A 17,908-nucleotide genomic window follows, 5' to 3' on the forward strand; every position below is an offset into this window, starting at 1 on the left:
GATGGCATAATGCACCGCGTATGTATCCGAAGGCGTGTTCTTTGATATTTCGCTTTCTCCGCGAACGACGCGAACCGTCGTGTAAATTTTTGCAAGCGAATAAAGATGCTTTCGGGTCAAGCGGAAGGAGACACTCGTTCAAATCGTAGCGCCGACGTGGCCCCGAAATAGCCACGAATACTGGTACCATTCCCTGGTTTACGGTTACAGCGGGCACGGTGTCTGGGCAGCGCGCTGCCCGTGTCTGTAATCAGAAAACTCGCTTCAACGCTGTGTGTCGTAGCCGCTACTGCCGTATCCGCTTCCAAGTTCTGGACTCTAAATGTCAAATCATTCGCGTTAATTAATCCAACGTACACACGCTAAACACTGCATTATGACACAATTAAAGCGATGAATTAAGCGATGGATTATCATAAATGTCATCTGGATTTCTGTAACACAGAGGACAAGAGAGAGAGAGAGAGAGAGAGAGAGAGAGAGAGAGAATTTTCAATCTTTGTACCTTAAAGTATTCTTAAAATTGACTACATTTATAGCACTAAAATAATTTTATTAATTATTTGTATCCGATTATATAAAAATAATTACATTTTATTAAAAATAATTTAAAAGTGATTAAAAATAAAATAATTACAAAATAATTGAATGTTTTTAAAATCTGCATATTTTCGTCGGGATTCTCTAATCGTGATGTTTATCGATACTACTCGCCTACTATGTGCAGTTCTGCATTCGTTTATATTTCTACATCAAGAACGCATTCGGCAACCTCGTTGTGCAACCTTAACAAGTCTCATGAGAGAGACGAGACAGACAGGCTCAAGGAAATCGCTCAGACGTTCAAACGATTTTCCACGACTTCCGTTGCATGTCGTATGCGGGAATTGGGCGCGGTTCAACCTCGTCAAGGTCGAAGCGACTCTTGGCTTATGCAATTTTCACGAAAGAATATTCATTTTTCTGAAACTCTGTGTCAATTTCTAAAGAAAAAAAAAATACGATATATGTATACATTCATTGCACTTTCAGATTAAAAGTCCCTATTCTAACTCTTAATTACTGTAATGTTATCGTTATATTGTTATTAAGTTACATTACTGTTATTAAGAATTACAGAATAAAGGCCCCCAAATCTCGTGCATAATCGTGTTATATCAGATCAAAATGATTAGGTTCCAAGAACTAGCAAAATTACTTTATTTTTATAATTATTGAAATGAGAATTTATTATACTTTATTATATTAATATGAATACTTTCCCATTTTTTAACTAAATCTGCTTTATTATATATGCGGGAAATATCCATACTTATAATTCGTACATTAAATCATCTTCAACTGCTGTATACCTACTATATATATAAGTTTGTATTTTTTATTTATTAAGTTTTTTATTTATTCATTTATTTTTGTTTAGAAGCACATTCTACAGTGCAATTTTCTGTACTTCTTTCTCAATGGAAGAATTCATTCACTTTTGATATAGGAAATATAAGAAAATGCTGTTAAAAGCAAATATTATAATTGCCGATGTTTTTTTTTATAAATTTTCTGCTATAACTAATATATTTTTAATACTTTTGTCATACTCTATGTATTTTTTGGTTCGACACTTTTCCGATCTCGCAGATATCCGCGTCATGGTAGACGGTACTCGCGTTCTCCTCTCTGCCATATCCCTCCGCCCCTTCCAAGGGTCCCATGCATGTACCGGACACACTCGCACGCACGTTGCATTCTGGGAATGCGTGCATGAATGAATGCCCCTCTGTCCCCCACGATTCTGAACAAGGAGAAGAGGAAAAGACGGGTGATCGCGGGAGTACGGAGAGGGGAGCCGAGCGGTTCGTTCTTTTTCAACAGCAACGGGGACGAGGCGGGCCCTTTCGGCCCTTACGTGCCCATATGTGGACCCTTCCCGCGAGCTGTCAGATTTGACGTGGTCTTCTTCAAAGCGGTTTTCACGAAGCGAGCCCCTATCCCGCCTTTTTTTCGTCCTCAAAAATGGCTGAGACGATCCAACATGGCTGTGCCCTCCTTTCCTCTGTCTCTTTCTTTCCCACTCTTACATGTTTTTCCCCCTTTTTTTTTTTCATTGGGACGAAAGGCATTGCGCATTCAGTGGCGCCTTTCAATCTCAGACGAGTCCTTTGTGGCGTCTTGCGGTTGGACGTTCATCCTCTTCGATCGACGCGCGAGCTTGCTTCGATTTGTAAAGGAACGTAACGACTATATAATTGGCTAATTTGAGATACATATTCAATTTAGAATACATGTAAAAAAGTATGGATTTAGATCATTTTAAGCATTCTATTCTTTTCTTTATCTAATCATAAAATATTTGTCAACACTGAACTATAAGATATCTGATTACGGTTTAGTATTTTAATAATTTGACAAAATATTTTAATAAATGTAGACGATCCCAAATTCTTCGTTAATTAACTCTCCGCTAAGGAAAATTTTATTTATCCCATATACATCTCTAAAATAAAATTTCATTCATCTTTATTTGTTTTTTACATTTTCGTTAGCTTTAATATTAATGACGAACGTTTCTTGATTTGAATGAAATTTTAAATTCTCTGTATTCGCGAGATCGAATTGAAAAATACACGGAGTATAACGAACAATATTAAGAATATAGCAAAAAATTTGTAAAGCAAATCTGCTATTATAATAATATTTGTTTTTATACTTTGGTACTTTCTTATATTTTCTACATTGAAAGTGATTAAATTTTCCAATAAGGAGAAGTAAAGAAAAATTAATTTGCATAAAATTATAGAATCTCCAAAATAAATAAATAAAACATACTTATATATACTTTATAATAACACATTACGATCTTTAACCTTGCCGTATCGAAGGACCGATAAGAAACTCTTCCCTTCCACACGCACTAAACTTCACAGGGATATTTCGAAGGTCAAAAATTCACGCTGGGTGTCCCTTCTTCGGCGCTTCTTCCGGGATTAAATCCATTCATTAAATCCTTTCGTCCCGGTAATGAGTGCGCGACGTCCTGACGAGACGATGACAGAGAGATCCGTTCGCTCTTGTGACACGCTCGCGGTATGCCGAGAACTACCGGTAGGTCCGACGTAATCCGGATTAAAGAATCCCGAAACACCGAAAGTGTTTTAACGCCGCGGCGCGCGACCGCCGAGCGCGAGGATGCTGCTCTTACCTGCGGGAATCTCGTCGATCCGCTATAAATAACGACGCGTCTCTGATAGATCTATGGAAAACAGCAAGCTGGACTGGCCACCAAGACGACCACCACAATCGCTTCGTGGTGGCGTGTCCAAATAGGAAAAAAAATAAAACGGGACTTTCATTTTTTATCGAGGTCTTCACACACCGTGCGAAAATCGTTCTTTCTAACACGAACGTGAATATACATAAATTTATATAGTAGTTTGTAATAAGGTAAAGTGGTCCAGTTTTAAACGAAATAAAATTTAAATCCAACGTTCAAATTTAGTACACACCTCTCATTGGTACTGAAAGATATCAAGGGAATAAATTTATACTCTTTGAAAGTTGGAAAATTTAAATATTATTTCATTTGGAATTGTACTATTTTATCCTATGTGTGAATTTATAATATAAAATATTCAATATTATATTGTAATATTGGAGAAAAATTCTATATTATAATTGAAGCAATGTATACAGAATGTGTACATTTTATTTATATTGAATCAACCGTTAATTTAGATTAAGTGGTTAGATGTTAGTTTAGTTTCATCATTATTAGATGGTAAATGTAATTATCAGACTCATGTAATATTTTATTAATCTGTTAGACTGTTAAAATACTACATGAGTCATACAAACTTAGAATTAGTTGGAGAACTATTTAATGTTAAAAATTAAGTATACTTGTGAAAAAATGATGGATTCTCTTCAAGGAAAAATCGATTTTAAGTTGATAAAATTTTATTGCTGTTATTAATATCTGTTTGATTTAAATGAGATTTTTTTCGTCTTCTTTCTCTTTCTCTCTCTCTCTCTCTCTCTCTCTCTCTCTCTCTCTCTCTTCTTTCTTCTTTTCCCCTCCTTTTTATGTAAATTACTATATAATATAAAAGAAATGTAAGAATATTATCTCTACTTCGATCAAGAAGTAAATAAATTATAAACATCGTTATCCTGTGCGCTAACAAAGCAGTTGTCAGTGCCAAGTTCAAGCACTTATAGCTGTCATTTATCAAAATTTATGAGTTATCTTACTAGAAGATGAACCTGTGAGTTGCTGTATTCTGGCATAGTTTGTCGATACCGAGCATGTTGATTCTTGAATAGGTAGACCTCGTATTTAGGTAGACCTCGTATTTCGGAATCGCGCGTACGACAATTGGCATGAAAACGCAAATTCTCTGGCACATCGATACGTTCCATCGTCGAATTGTGTGAAATCGCGACAAATAAAATGGCGCAATGGCGCGGGACGCGCCATTCATTATCAGAATAATAACCGGCGTGTCAGTGAGAATCATCGTAATTCTTCCGTGTATTTCTTCAAATATATTTCTCACTCGAGAAACTCCACTTTGTTGAGATTATTATTTTGTTAGTCTTTATGATTACAAATGCGCGCAACACACGAGCCAAGAATCTTTATATAATACATAACTCACAATCATAAATGATTATTAATTGCTTGGAAGATACTTTGTAGATTTTACGTAATTCAGGAATCTTCTGATATAATAATCTGTCATAAAAAAGAACATTAATTTTTTAGTATTAACATGGAAAAAATAATTTTGCCAAAGTACCTAAAATTTAACTAAATATATGTTGAACTATTTAAGTAATAGGACACTTAAAAACTCAAACACTACTAGAATGTCAACTTCCTACATAATTATTTCGATTGTTTAACAAAATTATTTTCAAATCTGTATCCATATATCTAAATTTTTTTAATTCTAGCATTTCTTTATTATTCTTCATTAAGTCTAAATTCAATTCTCGCTCAGAAAGAATGTTTGACCTCTGGTGTGCGTCGCAATGAAAACACGTTCGATATAGTTTAAAATACATTTATGTTTATAGCACCGGAAATTAAACCAGCCAAAATTGCATCGGCTATAATTCTCGGATTTTCTCGCGCTGGTGAATTTTCCGCGGATGATCCCGTATCCGTTGCACGCGCGCGAGAAATTCGCCCGGACGTTTCACAGGGCCCGAGAGAATCCCGCAGGTAAAGGCCGAGAGGCGAGAGCCGTAGTTTACAAATAGAGATTCGTACGATGTGTACACGGTACGCTGCCCCCCATTATTTTAGGCTGTGGAAACTCTCCTTTCCTATCTGTTTATGGAATCAGCTGCCAGTAACTTCCTCGACGTGCTCACCTGCCGGGAGCAATGGACAGACCTTCCGAGGCCAAGAGAGCCTCAGGAAAATCCGCCGTTTTTTCTTCGGAATCCCGAGGCCGACAAACGGGTCAGCCGATTTTCAATTTGCTCTACGGGCCCCGAGTTTGCCTTTCTGCCTTCTTCAGTGAGTTAAGTAATCCCGGGGGCGAAACTGGCGTTCTTTTCGAGAGCGAAACGGTTGCGTGGGATTTTTGGAATGAGAAAAATAAATTCGATAGTTACATATAGAAAATGCTAAATTAAACTAACAATCTCTTAGGAGGAGTTGTTGCTGTAGCCTACAATATTTTCTTCTTTTTACAACAATATCTATATAATTATGTCAATATCAATATAATTTATGTAACAATATACATATTTACATAGAGCTTTTAAAATGTACAAGTATTCGCCAGGATACTTTTAACGGTACGGAAAAGCGCAGGAAGGAAACGCGAAAAACAGAACTCGTTAGAAGTCTTCTCTCGCACTCTGACCCCGCAAACTCGTTTTCCGACGACGATATCGCACCGCAAACCGGAATAAAGTACGCGACATCGCAGGGGCGACAGAGCCGATATAATCCGATTTTACGAGGAGGCCCCGGCATGGAAAGAAAGAGACAGGGAGACAAAAGGGGAGGAAGATGCTATCGGGCCCCGCGCCAGTCCCAGGCGATATAAACTTAGACGCGAATTAGTGGTGCCGCGATAGCATCTCATTTCGTGGCGAGCGTGCGATCAGGAATTTATCGAGAAATTAAATTAGGAATTATGCTAATACCCCTCCCTCCCTTCCCCCATCGCCCTATATAGACGGCATCTCGCCATAGTCGACCTCCATGAATGAGCGGCGGCGGCATCACGTTTCTCTGGTTATTTATGCGTTATTTGCACCATCCAATTAAAGGGTACCACCTTTCGTAAAACTGCTCTCACATGGCGTGCAACGTAATTTGCTGGATCGACGTTACGTGATCCTTAAATTTCGCTTCTAAAATTTACGCGGAACATATAGATTTAAAACTTGAGCTCAACATAATATACACTGAGACAAAAGTATTTGGTATATTTGTGACTGTAATTGCATGGTAAAATAATTATGGTAATAACCGCTCCATTTTTATTGTTATTACTGGTATAACAGTTAGTAATAACTTAGCGAGACACTGCCTGTCTCCTAATAATTATACATATTTATAGATATATTAAAAAATGTATGGTTGGTATGAAAAGGATTATAAATTGTGGTTAAATTATGGTAATTGCAATTTTTTCTCTCAGTATAATATTAAAATAAGTGGATTATATGATAGAGTGCATCTATCAAAAATCTAGATGAACCAATATAATGATAATAAACATTATCTAATTTAAATAATTTAAATTTGTTAAAAAAAGAAATTTGCTTGTATCTTCAATGAAGTAGCTGAGTCATTAATCCCAATTTTATGACACTGGTCAGTGTAAGAAAGATAACGACGAAGGAGCGGCTAGTTTTATTAATCGGCTGGTCCGTAAATAAGATTTACTTCGAAATTCCGTAGCGGTCGCTGAGATCGATTCGTCTACATTTTTCGTGAGACAACGGCGACTCACGTAGAATCTACAGATAAAATCTCTTCAAATTCCTGGCATTTTTTATAATCCTTGACGTTGATCTCGACACGGACGATGCGAGCATAAAACAGAATGTCTAAAGTAAAAAAAAAAATCTGATCTATTGTTTTTATGGTTATTAAGTATAATGTTTTAAAGGACGAAAATTACAACTGTGTAATGTTTTACAAAATACTTATATGCGATGATACAGAAATGACGTCCCAGCTAATTAGTAATTGTAACTTTCGTATAGATAGACCAATTTCAAGAAATAGATTTGACTACGACTGCGTTAATGGATAATGTGAAAAAAAAATGAATATGATGACGCAATTTTGTACATATTGCTTTATGATATAATATAATAATATAAAATTTATGTATAATGTAAATATTAGAATTATAAAATTTATTCCCATTAATTAAATACATCTTATTAAAATATAATTTTCAACTAGCTAATTGTAAGCACTTTTATTGAAATTAATGAATATTCCTTCTTTATTTGATATTTTATGCATGTTTTTACAATCGGTTTATACATATATACGATAAAAAAATGGTAATTGAATTTAGCATATCATTGAAAAATCTAAAAAAAAGCAGAGACAAAAATTGATTTAAAGATTATCGCGAAGATAATAGAATGACAAATTTCACGGAGATAATTATTAATTATTCCCATTGGGGGGTTAAATCGTTGAAGCTTCCAACATTTAAGAAATTTCTCTTTCTCTTTCTGTTTCTTCTTGATTCCACGTGGAGGAAAGAAAAGAAAAGAAGAGAAAAGCGTCGATCTTGGAGACGCGGAATAAGTGTCATGGCGGGGCTTCGAAATAAATGTCTCCTACACGCGATGAGTCACAAATCCTAATGAAAATAATAATACCCGAAAGATTCTGTTCTTTCGTAGCCGTGCAGCGCAACGAGGATAAATTTACTGCGCGATCTACGGACGGATAAGACATACCTGGGGACACCTCCGTCCGGTTATAGGTTCTACCTATGTAACGGGTGGTACAAAGATCTTTACGATAGACTCGGTCTTACATTGTTTCAATACGTCCGGGTTTCATTTTTATACGATTATACAGAAATGACAGTTAATCAGAAATCGTAACTTTCGTAATGAAATTAATTATAAGAAATCGATATAGCTACGACTGATAATAATGAATAACATGAAAAAAATGAATATGGAGGCAGTTCTGTACATTTTGCCTTTAATATATTGTATATAGAATTTGCTCTTATTGTCGATCATATATTATTGTATAATTTGTCTTTATATAGAGACTGATATTAATATAATCTTCTTGTGAGTTTAGTTTTCCATTCTGTATAAATTTTGTATTAAATCGTCTCGTCTTTAGGGCAGACAGAGATGATTTTTTTATAGCTACAATGTCAAAATATGTAGACTTATCAGAATTTAAATTTGGCATTAGCTAAAACACTTTTGCTCTCTTATATATTAACAAACGCGATTAGCATTAAATTAGAAAAAAATATTCTCTATTTAAAAAATTCAATATATATATATATACTGAGAGAAAAATATTATATAATATCTGAATTTTTCACTTTATCTTAGTTTTCTAAAGTTTGCTAGAAATTTTGCGACGATATGTCGCAAGCGAAACTTTTATCAGCATTGTTCTTCGAGACTATGATTTTGAGAGTTCAGATATCTTCCGTGCTCCCTTATCACTCCGGTAGTTTCTCTCTCATATCAAAGACCGGTTCTCGGAAACACCCCATAGACAAGTGTCGCAGCACTTGCCTTGAACAGTGCGATATCACCGGTCTCACGTCTAAACGACTTGTAAAACAAGCGCTTAACGATTGCTGGTACCTGGAGGAGATAGACAAAGAGAAAGTGGGAAAGACTGAGGGAGACAGAAAAGGAGAGGAATAGAAGGAGAGGTAGGTGAAGGGGGTTCAGTCGGGCCCGTAGGTCCCACGTGCTTCGAGGAGGTCCAGGCTGCTAAATTGAGTTTACGAGACGCCGAGAGCGTCTCTCTCGCCTTTTCTCATACTTTTTTTTTCCCTATTCCGTCTCTTTTTCCTTTCCACTACACATCTCTTTAAGACTCTGCCTCCCTACACTCGGTGCCCGCCCTTAATTCACAAGTACGAAAAAAGCAGAATATACCCTCTTCTCAGTACTTTACACACCGACACCGGCGTTATCTTAAGCGATATTATTTCGATTCCCAAGCTTCGCCGATCAGCATCGGTGGTTTACTCGCTGCTTTAAACGTGACGCTCGCGCCTGCGAATGCAATTAAAGTATGCCCCTAGGATGTCTTTATAATGGAATAATGGAGAACATGTCTCTAATGAGAATCGGTGACGAAATATATATATATTGATATTATACAATTTGCATCACTTTTAATTACGCAGCTTACTTAGTATTCGATATATTATTTGTTTCGAAGTAATTATAAATTTCTAGACAGAGTTAATGTCACTCTTAATTATCGGTATTTTAATTTTTGTAATGAGAAGGATTAATAATTAATTTTTTTTAAATAAGAAAGGAACAAATAATGAGACAGGAAGAGAGAGACAGAGAAAAAAAAAAGAGAGGAATACACTTTTAAGATTACATTTGATAATATAATTAGCATAATAAATAACAACTCTTAAACATGGTGTATAATAATGATGTAATTAGCATAACAATTTGTTTAAAATCAACTCGTGTTCAACCTGCCGTCTTTTACTTGGAATTTTTTGTATGTGAAACGTAGTATCTTCGCAAAAAGGCCACCTGTTTTTTTTTTTTTTTTTTGAAAGGCACACACTGCTTTGCAATTTCAGTGGCCAGAGGGAGGATAAAACTCACGGCGGAGGTCTCGGGGATTCCAGCAGCGAGAGTGGCGACGAGACGAAGCGGCAATCCGGCCAGCAGCAACAGCAACAACAGCCGTCTTCCTGCGCGGTTCAACAGCAACAGCAGCAGCAGCAACAAATGGTGGACCATCAGCAAACCTCTAGCATGTACCAACTTCCGCCACCAGCTTCCGTCTCAGTTTCCAGTCCGCATTCGTATCACCAAGGCCACAGCTCGACCTTGAGCCATCCACACATGCAGCACCACGACACGAGTAGCGAAAGCGGCGACGATAAGAGAAACCTCCATCATCAATTACAGCATCATATCCAGGTGGGCACTCACGGCGCCCATGGTTTAGTCCATCCTGCCGCCACCTTGCCACCACCACCGCCTAGCTGCGCTCAACAGAAAAGTCAGCTAGATTACATGCAATACTATCCACAGGTAGGACGACGAAATAATCTTGAATGTTTATTTCTTGCTCGTATACGTTACTTTAATTTTTCGTAAAGCGAAACCAAGAGGGATAGAAAAATGCAGTACTCTTTTTAACTTTATTTTTCTCATTCTCTTTGAAAATGAAAAAATTGTTATATATTGTCTTTTTATGACAACGAAACTGGAAAATTATTATTATTATTTTATTCTGATATATGAAAAGTTAAGGATTCAAAAATATTAATATTTAAAAATATTCAATATCTCGAAAATATAATAATTGTAGACTTTTTTAACTCACGAATGCAAAGGTCTAAAAATATGTATTTGAATACTATGATAGTAACACATATATTTATATTTTATAACTTGTATAGAAATAGATTAGAGAAATATGAGAATTTTCTATGACAGGACTATCTAATCGGAACGCCAACCTCCGCGGATCTACAGAAGTCCTTACCGCACACTGCAACGTCGATGCAGATGGGTGCGATCGCCCCTTCTATGGGTGGATTGAGCCCGATGGGCCCCTCGACGATGCTATCCAACACCATGCAAAGCGTCAACACCATGAATACCATGTCGATGAACGGCATGGGCATGGGCGCTTATCAAGGCATGGGCTCTATGGGGATGTCCACGTCGCATGCGAGTTACCACAGCGGCCTCGTGCTGGGCGAATACCATTCGTTGTGACCTTGGGCCCCAAGTACTCAGAGCAAGAGGAGCCAAGAGAAGACTTAATGCACATCGGCGGAGCGCAAGACTTCCGATTGATCAAGGTACTCAAGTAGCTTGCCGAAATTTGGATCGGCAATAAATTATTACTGTTGAAGAAAAATAAAGACCTGCTGAAATTCATTTAACACATCGATTAAAAATTAACTTGGAGTGATATATATATATATAAATTTATTAGTTATCTTTAATTATTAAATCATGAAAACATGAATTTTACTTGCATTAAAAATATCTTTTTCAACACGATAATTTTTTGACGATCCGATAATGTCCGGATAAAAGTGGAGAGAAAAGTCTTCTGTGGATATATTGTTGTATTATCCTTGAGCTTTTCTCGGTGTATGTTTAGAGCGTATGAAGAGCGTCAAATAGCCGTCTATCAAATCGTCACGTCCGCTCAGGTATTCAGATAATTTTCTTTAATCAAGAGACGCGGGAGCGTCTCCCGTCGAATATATTTTTGAAGTTTAATACATTCTATATATACGAAACATTTTTCCAAAATAAAAATATCTGTATATAATTATTACTTAAAAAAACACTTCGAAATTCAAATTGAGTATAATTTAATATCATGAATTTATCATTGTACAAATACTTTTATATATTTTATTTTTTATAAATATCTTTACACTGTATAAACGTCTTTATATTAATTTATTTTTTAATTGAATAATGCTAATTTAAACTTGATAAAGAGATAAATATATATGATTGTATCGCTTATTTGCCGGAATAATGACATAATTGAAAAAAATCAAATTTTTCAGAAAATGAGTTGAATATTTTTAATATCAGTATAGGAGGTAAATATTAGTATGTAAAGTCATATACGAGACAGGAACGGAAATTATACGTTTTTATAGAGACATATATATCTAACATACTAAGATTTTACTATACGCGTACTTCTAGCACGAGATCTTACTTTGTGAAATTAAACATAAAATTCCATGTTCAATGGAATCTCAAAAATACATATTGCATGCGAAATTAATATAATATGTAATTTTCTATTATATGTAGGCTGCAATATTACATGATTATGCTAGAACAAAAGAACCCAGCATAATCATGTAATATCACACAAATATTTTTTTCAATGTATTCTCTTGTAATAAATATTTGCAATTCAATTACGCCATTTATTTAGAATTAAGAATGTCAAAGGGCTATTTTTGTATTAACAACTGATAACAAAAAAATGACAATTTTTGAATTATGTCGTTGTTTTGGCAAATAAGCGACATATATTTCAAACTATTTAATTAATTTCTAATTAAAAATATATATTTGTCTATCCGTTTATTTGGCAGTGGAAATTCTCCAAATCTTTTCCCGAAAAAAAGTAGAAAAAACAATATCTCTCTTATCCTGAGATATATCTATATCCATGAAAAATCAAAGGATGCCGAAGCGACGATGACGTTTCCGAACGAAATAGCAAAAGACATATTAGCATTTTACTTTCCCAGTTCGTACACTCTCGCGGCAAGCCGGCTAGACCGGCTTGTGTTTACCACTATTTCCATAAGTAAACAACGGGCGAAAAATCCCAGCCAACTTTTCTATCCCATCGCCATACTTGGCGCCATACTTCTCCGATTTTGCCCGAACGGGACAAATTGCACGATGAAGCAACGTTTCTTTTTTGTACGCGAAGTACATGCGAAATACGAGCGAATGTAACTTACCCCTTACCCCCCACCCTCCTTCACTTCATGAAAGCTGTGTTCTAAAATTCACTGTCAGTGCTGAAAATCTATAATATATGTAACGTAAGTGATAGATTTTCAGCGCTGACAATAAATTTGGAACACAGCCATAGATTCAATCAGCTAATTAATTTACTATAACCAACTATACGCTCCTCTTACACCATACGCTTTTGTGTTTGTCATGTATGTACATATGTATAATACACACGGCATATTATTAAGTTAATCTCGTTCTTGTTCGCTGCCTACCGGGTGTTCCCGTATCACTGATTTGATTCCATAATCGGAACATGATTTGAAATTTTAAATTTTGATCTGTTAACGATTAAAAAATTTTTATGTTCTATAATTTGAGGCCTTTAATTTAGTCTTTCTTAGCTTATATTACATTTTTACAATCTCATTAACGACTATAATAGAATTTTTGGAAGCAACAAGATATAGATAATATAAAACAGGCCAAATTTTACAAAATGCTTTATTATTAATTCACATTTCATAGATGGTTTGTGCATGTGAAGAAACAGTTATTATTAAAGAGGAGACGTTCACAAAAATATATCACAAATAATTATTAAAAAGTCAAGCTCGTCAATAATGATAAACAAATATTTATATAAATTTACATTAATTATTACTGATAAAAATTGTAATATTGTGATGATTTAACTGACTAAAAACAGCAGGATGGATGCTAAGCTTTAGGGGTACTCCCAGTAGACAGTGAATGCTGTCGCAGAATAAGATAGTGCGTAAGTTATCATTTATTCGCAGTTCGCACTCTGTACATAAGTATATCTAAAGACAGTGAGAAAGTGAGAGGGAGAACGAGAATGTTACGTGCATGAAAAAAGGGAATGTAAAGGTAGAGCAAAAAAGATGTTACGCATGAGTGTGACAAAAGTAAAGTCGAGATATCGAGATGAATTCTTGATTCGTTATTCAAAAGAACTATACATATATTAAACCGCTTTTTTTTGCCAAAGAACAGAACTCAAAATTATCTCGTTTATTCGTCACGATCTTCTTTCTTATATTTTAAATAATGATTTTATTTATTTGAAGAATGGAAAATTCTATGATATATTTATTATATTTCTATTTTTTTTTTATTTTATCACGAAGAACGCAAGATGTAAAAAGATCATTTACCGAGACTTACAAAGTCACTTTTAAAATGATTCAGGAGCGCTTACATTCATCTCCAATGTCGACTTTCCATTCGTGAGCTATCTCGCGCGCAGATGTCCTAAATATTCCGTTAGCTATGACATTGCCTTGTAGATTCTTATCTAGGATGTCGAGGAGAGAAAGGATTTCCTTTATGAAAAAGTCCTCGGGACGAAACAGGGTAGAGGAATAGGATTGAGATGGAGAGAGAGAGGCGACGTGGAAAATAATATCTTCGATCTACGGCAAGCCGATCGACGTTATTTTCATTTTTGTATCACATTTGTTGTATTCTGTGTATTTGTTCCTTATAGAAATAATTCGAAATTACATTGAAATATTTATTCAACAATTCATAAGTGCCACATTATGTGTTATAATAGAGAATATTAACGGCTGATAAAAGAAGAAATCAATTATATAATATCTATTATACGACATATCTTTTTTAATTAATGAAGGTACAACAGATAATACATAACAATATATATACAACGTTTTTATTCACTATTTGGCAGACTTAAGTGCGATAATTTTATATTCTGTCAACTATTCTTTTGAATTATTTCGAGATTTTTTTTTTGTAATATAACAATTTTTAAATTTTTCTATGAAAATAGTATCGCCAGTCAGTCTTTAAATCAAAGCTCAAGGTTAAAGCCAATCTCGTGTTAGGTCGTACGTTTTATTAAATTATTAAATTAAATATAAGATTCGATCGAAACTCATTTGTTGATAAATTAATGAGTCATAAATATTATACTGCTGCAATCTTGTTCACAGAATACTATACAACAGTTTTAATCACGTTTTATGTTAATTTTTCATACAGATAATAAGCATTATGCTTTCTTAAACAGAGAAATTTTTTTGTAAAATTATGTAAACTGTTTTAAAATGCTTCGGCTGGATAAACGCTACAACAACTGAAACTAATTACTAACAGAAATATAACTATTATTTTATACTCTCTTGCATTTGGAGCATTGTTTAAGAGCGTCTACGTGACGCAAGTTGTGCTGCACAAACGCGCAACTTCCGAACAATTTGCACGATTTTCTTTCATTTTTATTTTCCATTTCTTCCGGAGGTTGCTTTTTATCTTCATATATTCCATCGTTACATATTTTCGAGATATCCTTTCCAAACTTGTAGAACTTTAATCGAAATCGAGATCGAAAACTCGAGAAATTTTCTACGAAACGAACGCTGCGATTCGACCAAAGTTAAAGAATTTTATTAATTTTTGCGGATAGGATGTTAATCGTAATCGACTCTTGCACAAATTACGCACTCGCACGCAACTCGCGCATACAAGAAGGAGGCAGAAGGGCAGTCGAAGCGAAGGAGCGAATGAATGAAAGGAGAACCGAGCGCGCGCCGCAAGGACGATAATTAATGACCATCGTCTGGTCCTCTCCAGTTCTCATTCGTGTATTTTAGACAAATCTAACGTTGCACAACTAACTGAGACGAATTGCCGAGAGTGATCGTGAGTGCGATTATTCATGCATGTGTGTTGAGTAGCGAGTGAGTTGTACGTGTGGGCGCATGTATATGTATATGTATGTATGTGTATGTGTATATGTGTGCACAGAGTGGATAGTAAGGCAGACGATGCGCAAATAGATATAAGTAAGAGATCACGATGTACGATCGAATTGTAATCGAGTAAAGTTGATGTTATTTAAAGTAACAAGATGCCAGTGTTATCTGCGTTCACGCACACACGTCCTTTTACAGCATCCTGCATCTTCTATCTTGCTTGTAGATGCTGCTGAGTACCAAAAGTGGTAAGTAACGCGCATGGATATTTTTGAAAACATAACTAATTGCAAAGTTATAAGTTCTAAATAATATATTCAATATTAATCCTAAATAATAGATCCAAAACTAGATACATTTGATTATCTTTTTAAAAAGTAGCAATAAATTTTAATACAAAGTTTTTTCTTTATTGAGTACGAAATTTGTTTATTGTAATAAAAGTCTCGTAAAGAAGTGTGGTTAAAATATAAGTATGTAAAAACTCGATATTTGGAAAAATACGATCGTATTTGACCTTTTTACGATTTCGTTGAATTCATTTCTTCGCGTTACGCCAGTACTTTTATTCGTCACGTTGGTATCCGGATTCGTCAAGAACACTGCACTGAATTCGCTGACAAGAGGAGCTGTGCAAAAATATCACGGCGCTGACGCTAAGCGAAAAATTTCGTCTTTTCCGAGATGATTTTCGAGATCAACGAGGCAGTTATAGGCGGCCGTAACGAAACGCAGAAGAGCGCGATGTGAAAAAGGCAAGTGTCTGGATCGTTTTTCCCTTCGCTGTTGGCGCAGCGCGCTAACAAGTAGCCATTGTGAGCCCCGTGTCAAGATGCTACTTGACAGTATACTCTCTCGGCGGACCCTCTTCAGGCCCACGAGCGTACACACGCACGCAGCACGCACTCACGCACGCACCTCTGTGGGGTCCGTGCTTAACTTTACGATCTCCGAAAATCCCTCAGAGCTCCGTCGCGCGCGGCTAATAGAACCGAAATTATAACAGGCCGATGAACATGCGTCGACTGCTCTTATTCCGCCTCGCTGATGGATTCAGAAAATCCGTGAGGGAAGAGAATCGGGAATTAACGCAAGGAAACCGTGAAAAATTTCATTCCGGGATATCTTGCTTATAAAACTTCCTAGGCGATAACTCGGGTTGTTAAGAGGAATAATAATTATATAATTTTCCCCTCGCTGTTTTTTTATCAAAGTAGAAATGCAGAAAATCGTGTTGTGAAACGGCGCGAAAAACATCTTGGTAAAGATGTTTTTCGCGCCGTTTCACAACACGATTTTCTTTGATATTACGTACTTATGCGTGTTATTTTTAAAAATTAATTTTTTATAACATTTATATCATAGATGAATATTTACATCACAATAATTGTTATTGGTTGTTAAAAAAATAGAACGTTGTGATGAGTTGGAAATAAAGAATATTAATTAATTTTATGATTACACTTGTAGAAAAATAAGCGGAGCCACGTCGATACAGCCACGCTCTGTTACGTCCGATCGAATTTAGTTTACGATCATCACGATGATAAGAATAGAATTGAGTACAAAGGAGCCTCCGGTCACGTGGAGAAGCCAGATGCTCTCTTTCAGGATCGTAGAAGATATTATTCGAACTGCACTGGTAAATATCGGCACAAAGAGGAGGTCGAAGATCTTATCCGTCATCGTGATCGTTGATAGGCCTAATAGCGTGCCGAAGGACGGTCGTTTTAAAATAATTACCAGTCGATATCCAGCATCAATCTTTCCGGGTTCATCCGAATAAATCGTAGGATCAAAGGACGATGCTCTCTTCTCCGCCGCCTTTTTTCTCGCGAAATGCCGTTATAAAGAGATAGAGATTGTCATGTTTGGTAGTTGCTTTATTCTTTTCTTCGATAAAAAGAAGATGAGACCCTTTCCGAGGGATAAAATTTAAAATTGCAAAAAGTATCGGATCTATTTGTACATTTATTTTTAACCTACGTGTTTTAATTAAGGAATATTCAGGCAGAAAGCACAATTCAAGCACGGATAAAATAATTTTCCTAAAAGATTTGAATTTTGCTGGATACAGATTGGAAAATGATTTGGTTGGACCATCAAAATAATTTTGTTGAAAATTCAAACTGATTAGAATATCAAGATTTTTGTTCATTATTTTTTACTTTCTGATTAATAATCTCATAATTATGTCGATCGTCACAACAAAATTACTTTCAGGTCTATATTCAGCAAAATTTCAGACCTTTCAGCAAAATCGTTTTTTCCACGAGGTTCTCTTCGCCTTCCGGAACGCATCCCCGTTACATGGCGAATAATAAGTTTGATACCGTTACAATGCGATCATTACGTGCTGGTAATGACGGTGCATTCAGGCACGAGGCGAACTGCAACGCACCACCGGCCTTCCCTCGCATCTGCCTGATCTGCAACAATGAACGCGCGATGCACCACCCTATATAGTCTCGGGC

The 17,908-nt window shown here is 35.7% G+C and overlaps 1 protein-coding gene across 2 annotated transcripts in view; it reads left to right on the forward strand.

Annotated features, from left to right (window-relative positions):
• The window catches only part of so (SIX homeobox 1 protein sine oculis), a 37,824-nt gene extending 22,236 nt beyond the window's left edge, over positions 1-15,588 (forward strand). For both annotated transcript variants that reach the window (XM_011067487.2, XM_087404115.1), the window contains exons 4-5: positions 9,804-10,263; positions 10,672-15,588. In XM_011067487.2, coding sequence (XP_011065789.1) covers positions 9,804-10,263; positions 10,672-10,956 — 745 coding nt within the window. In that variant the 3' untranslated portion in view covers positions 10,957-15,588. The remainder of the gene's footprint in view (positions 1-9,803; positions 10,264-10,671) is intronic.
• The last annotated feature ends 2,320 nt before the right edge of the window (positions 15,589-17,908 follow it).

This window comes from Acromyrmex echinatior, chromosome 3, assembly GCF_024713525.1.
Source record: "Acromyrmex echinatior isolate Ae372 chromosome 3, ASM2471352v2, whole genome shotgun sequence".
Taxonomy (NCBI): Eukaryota; Metazoa; Arthropoda; class Insecta; order Hymenoptera; family Formicidae; genus Acromyrmex; species Acromyrmex echinatior.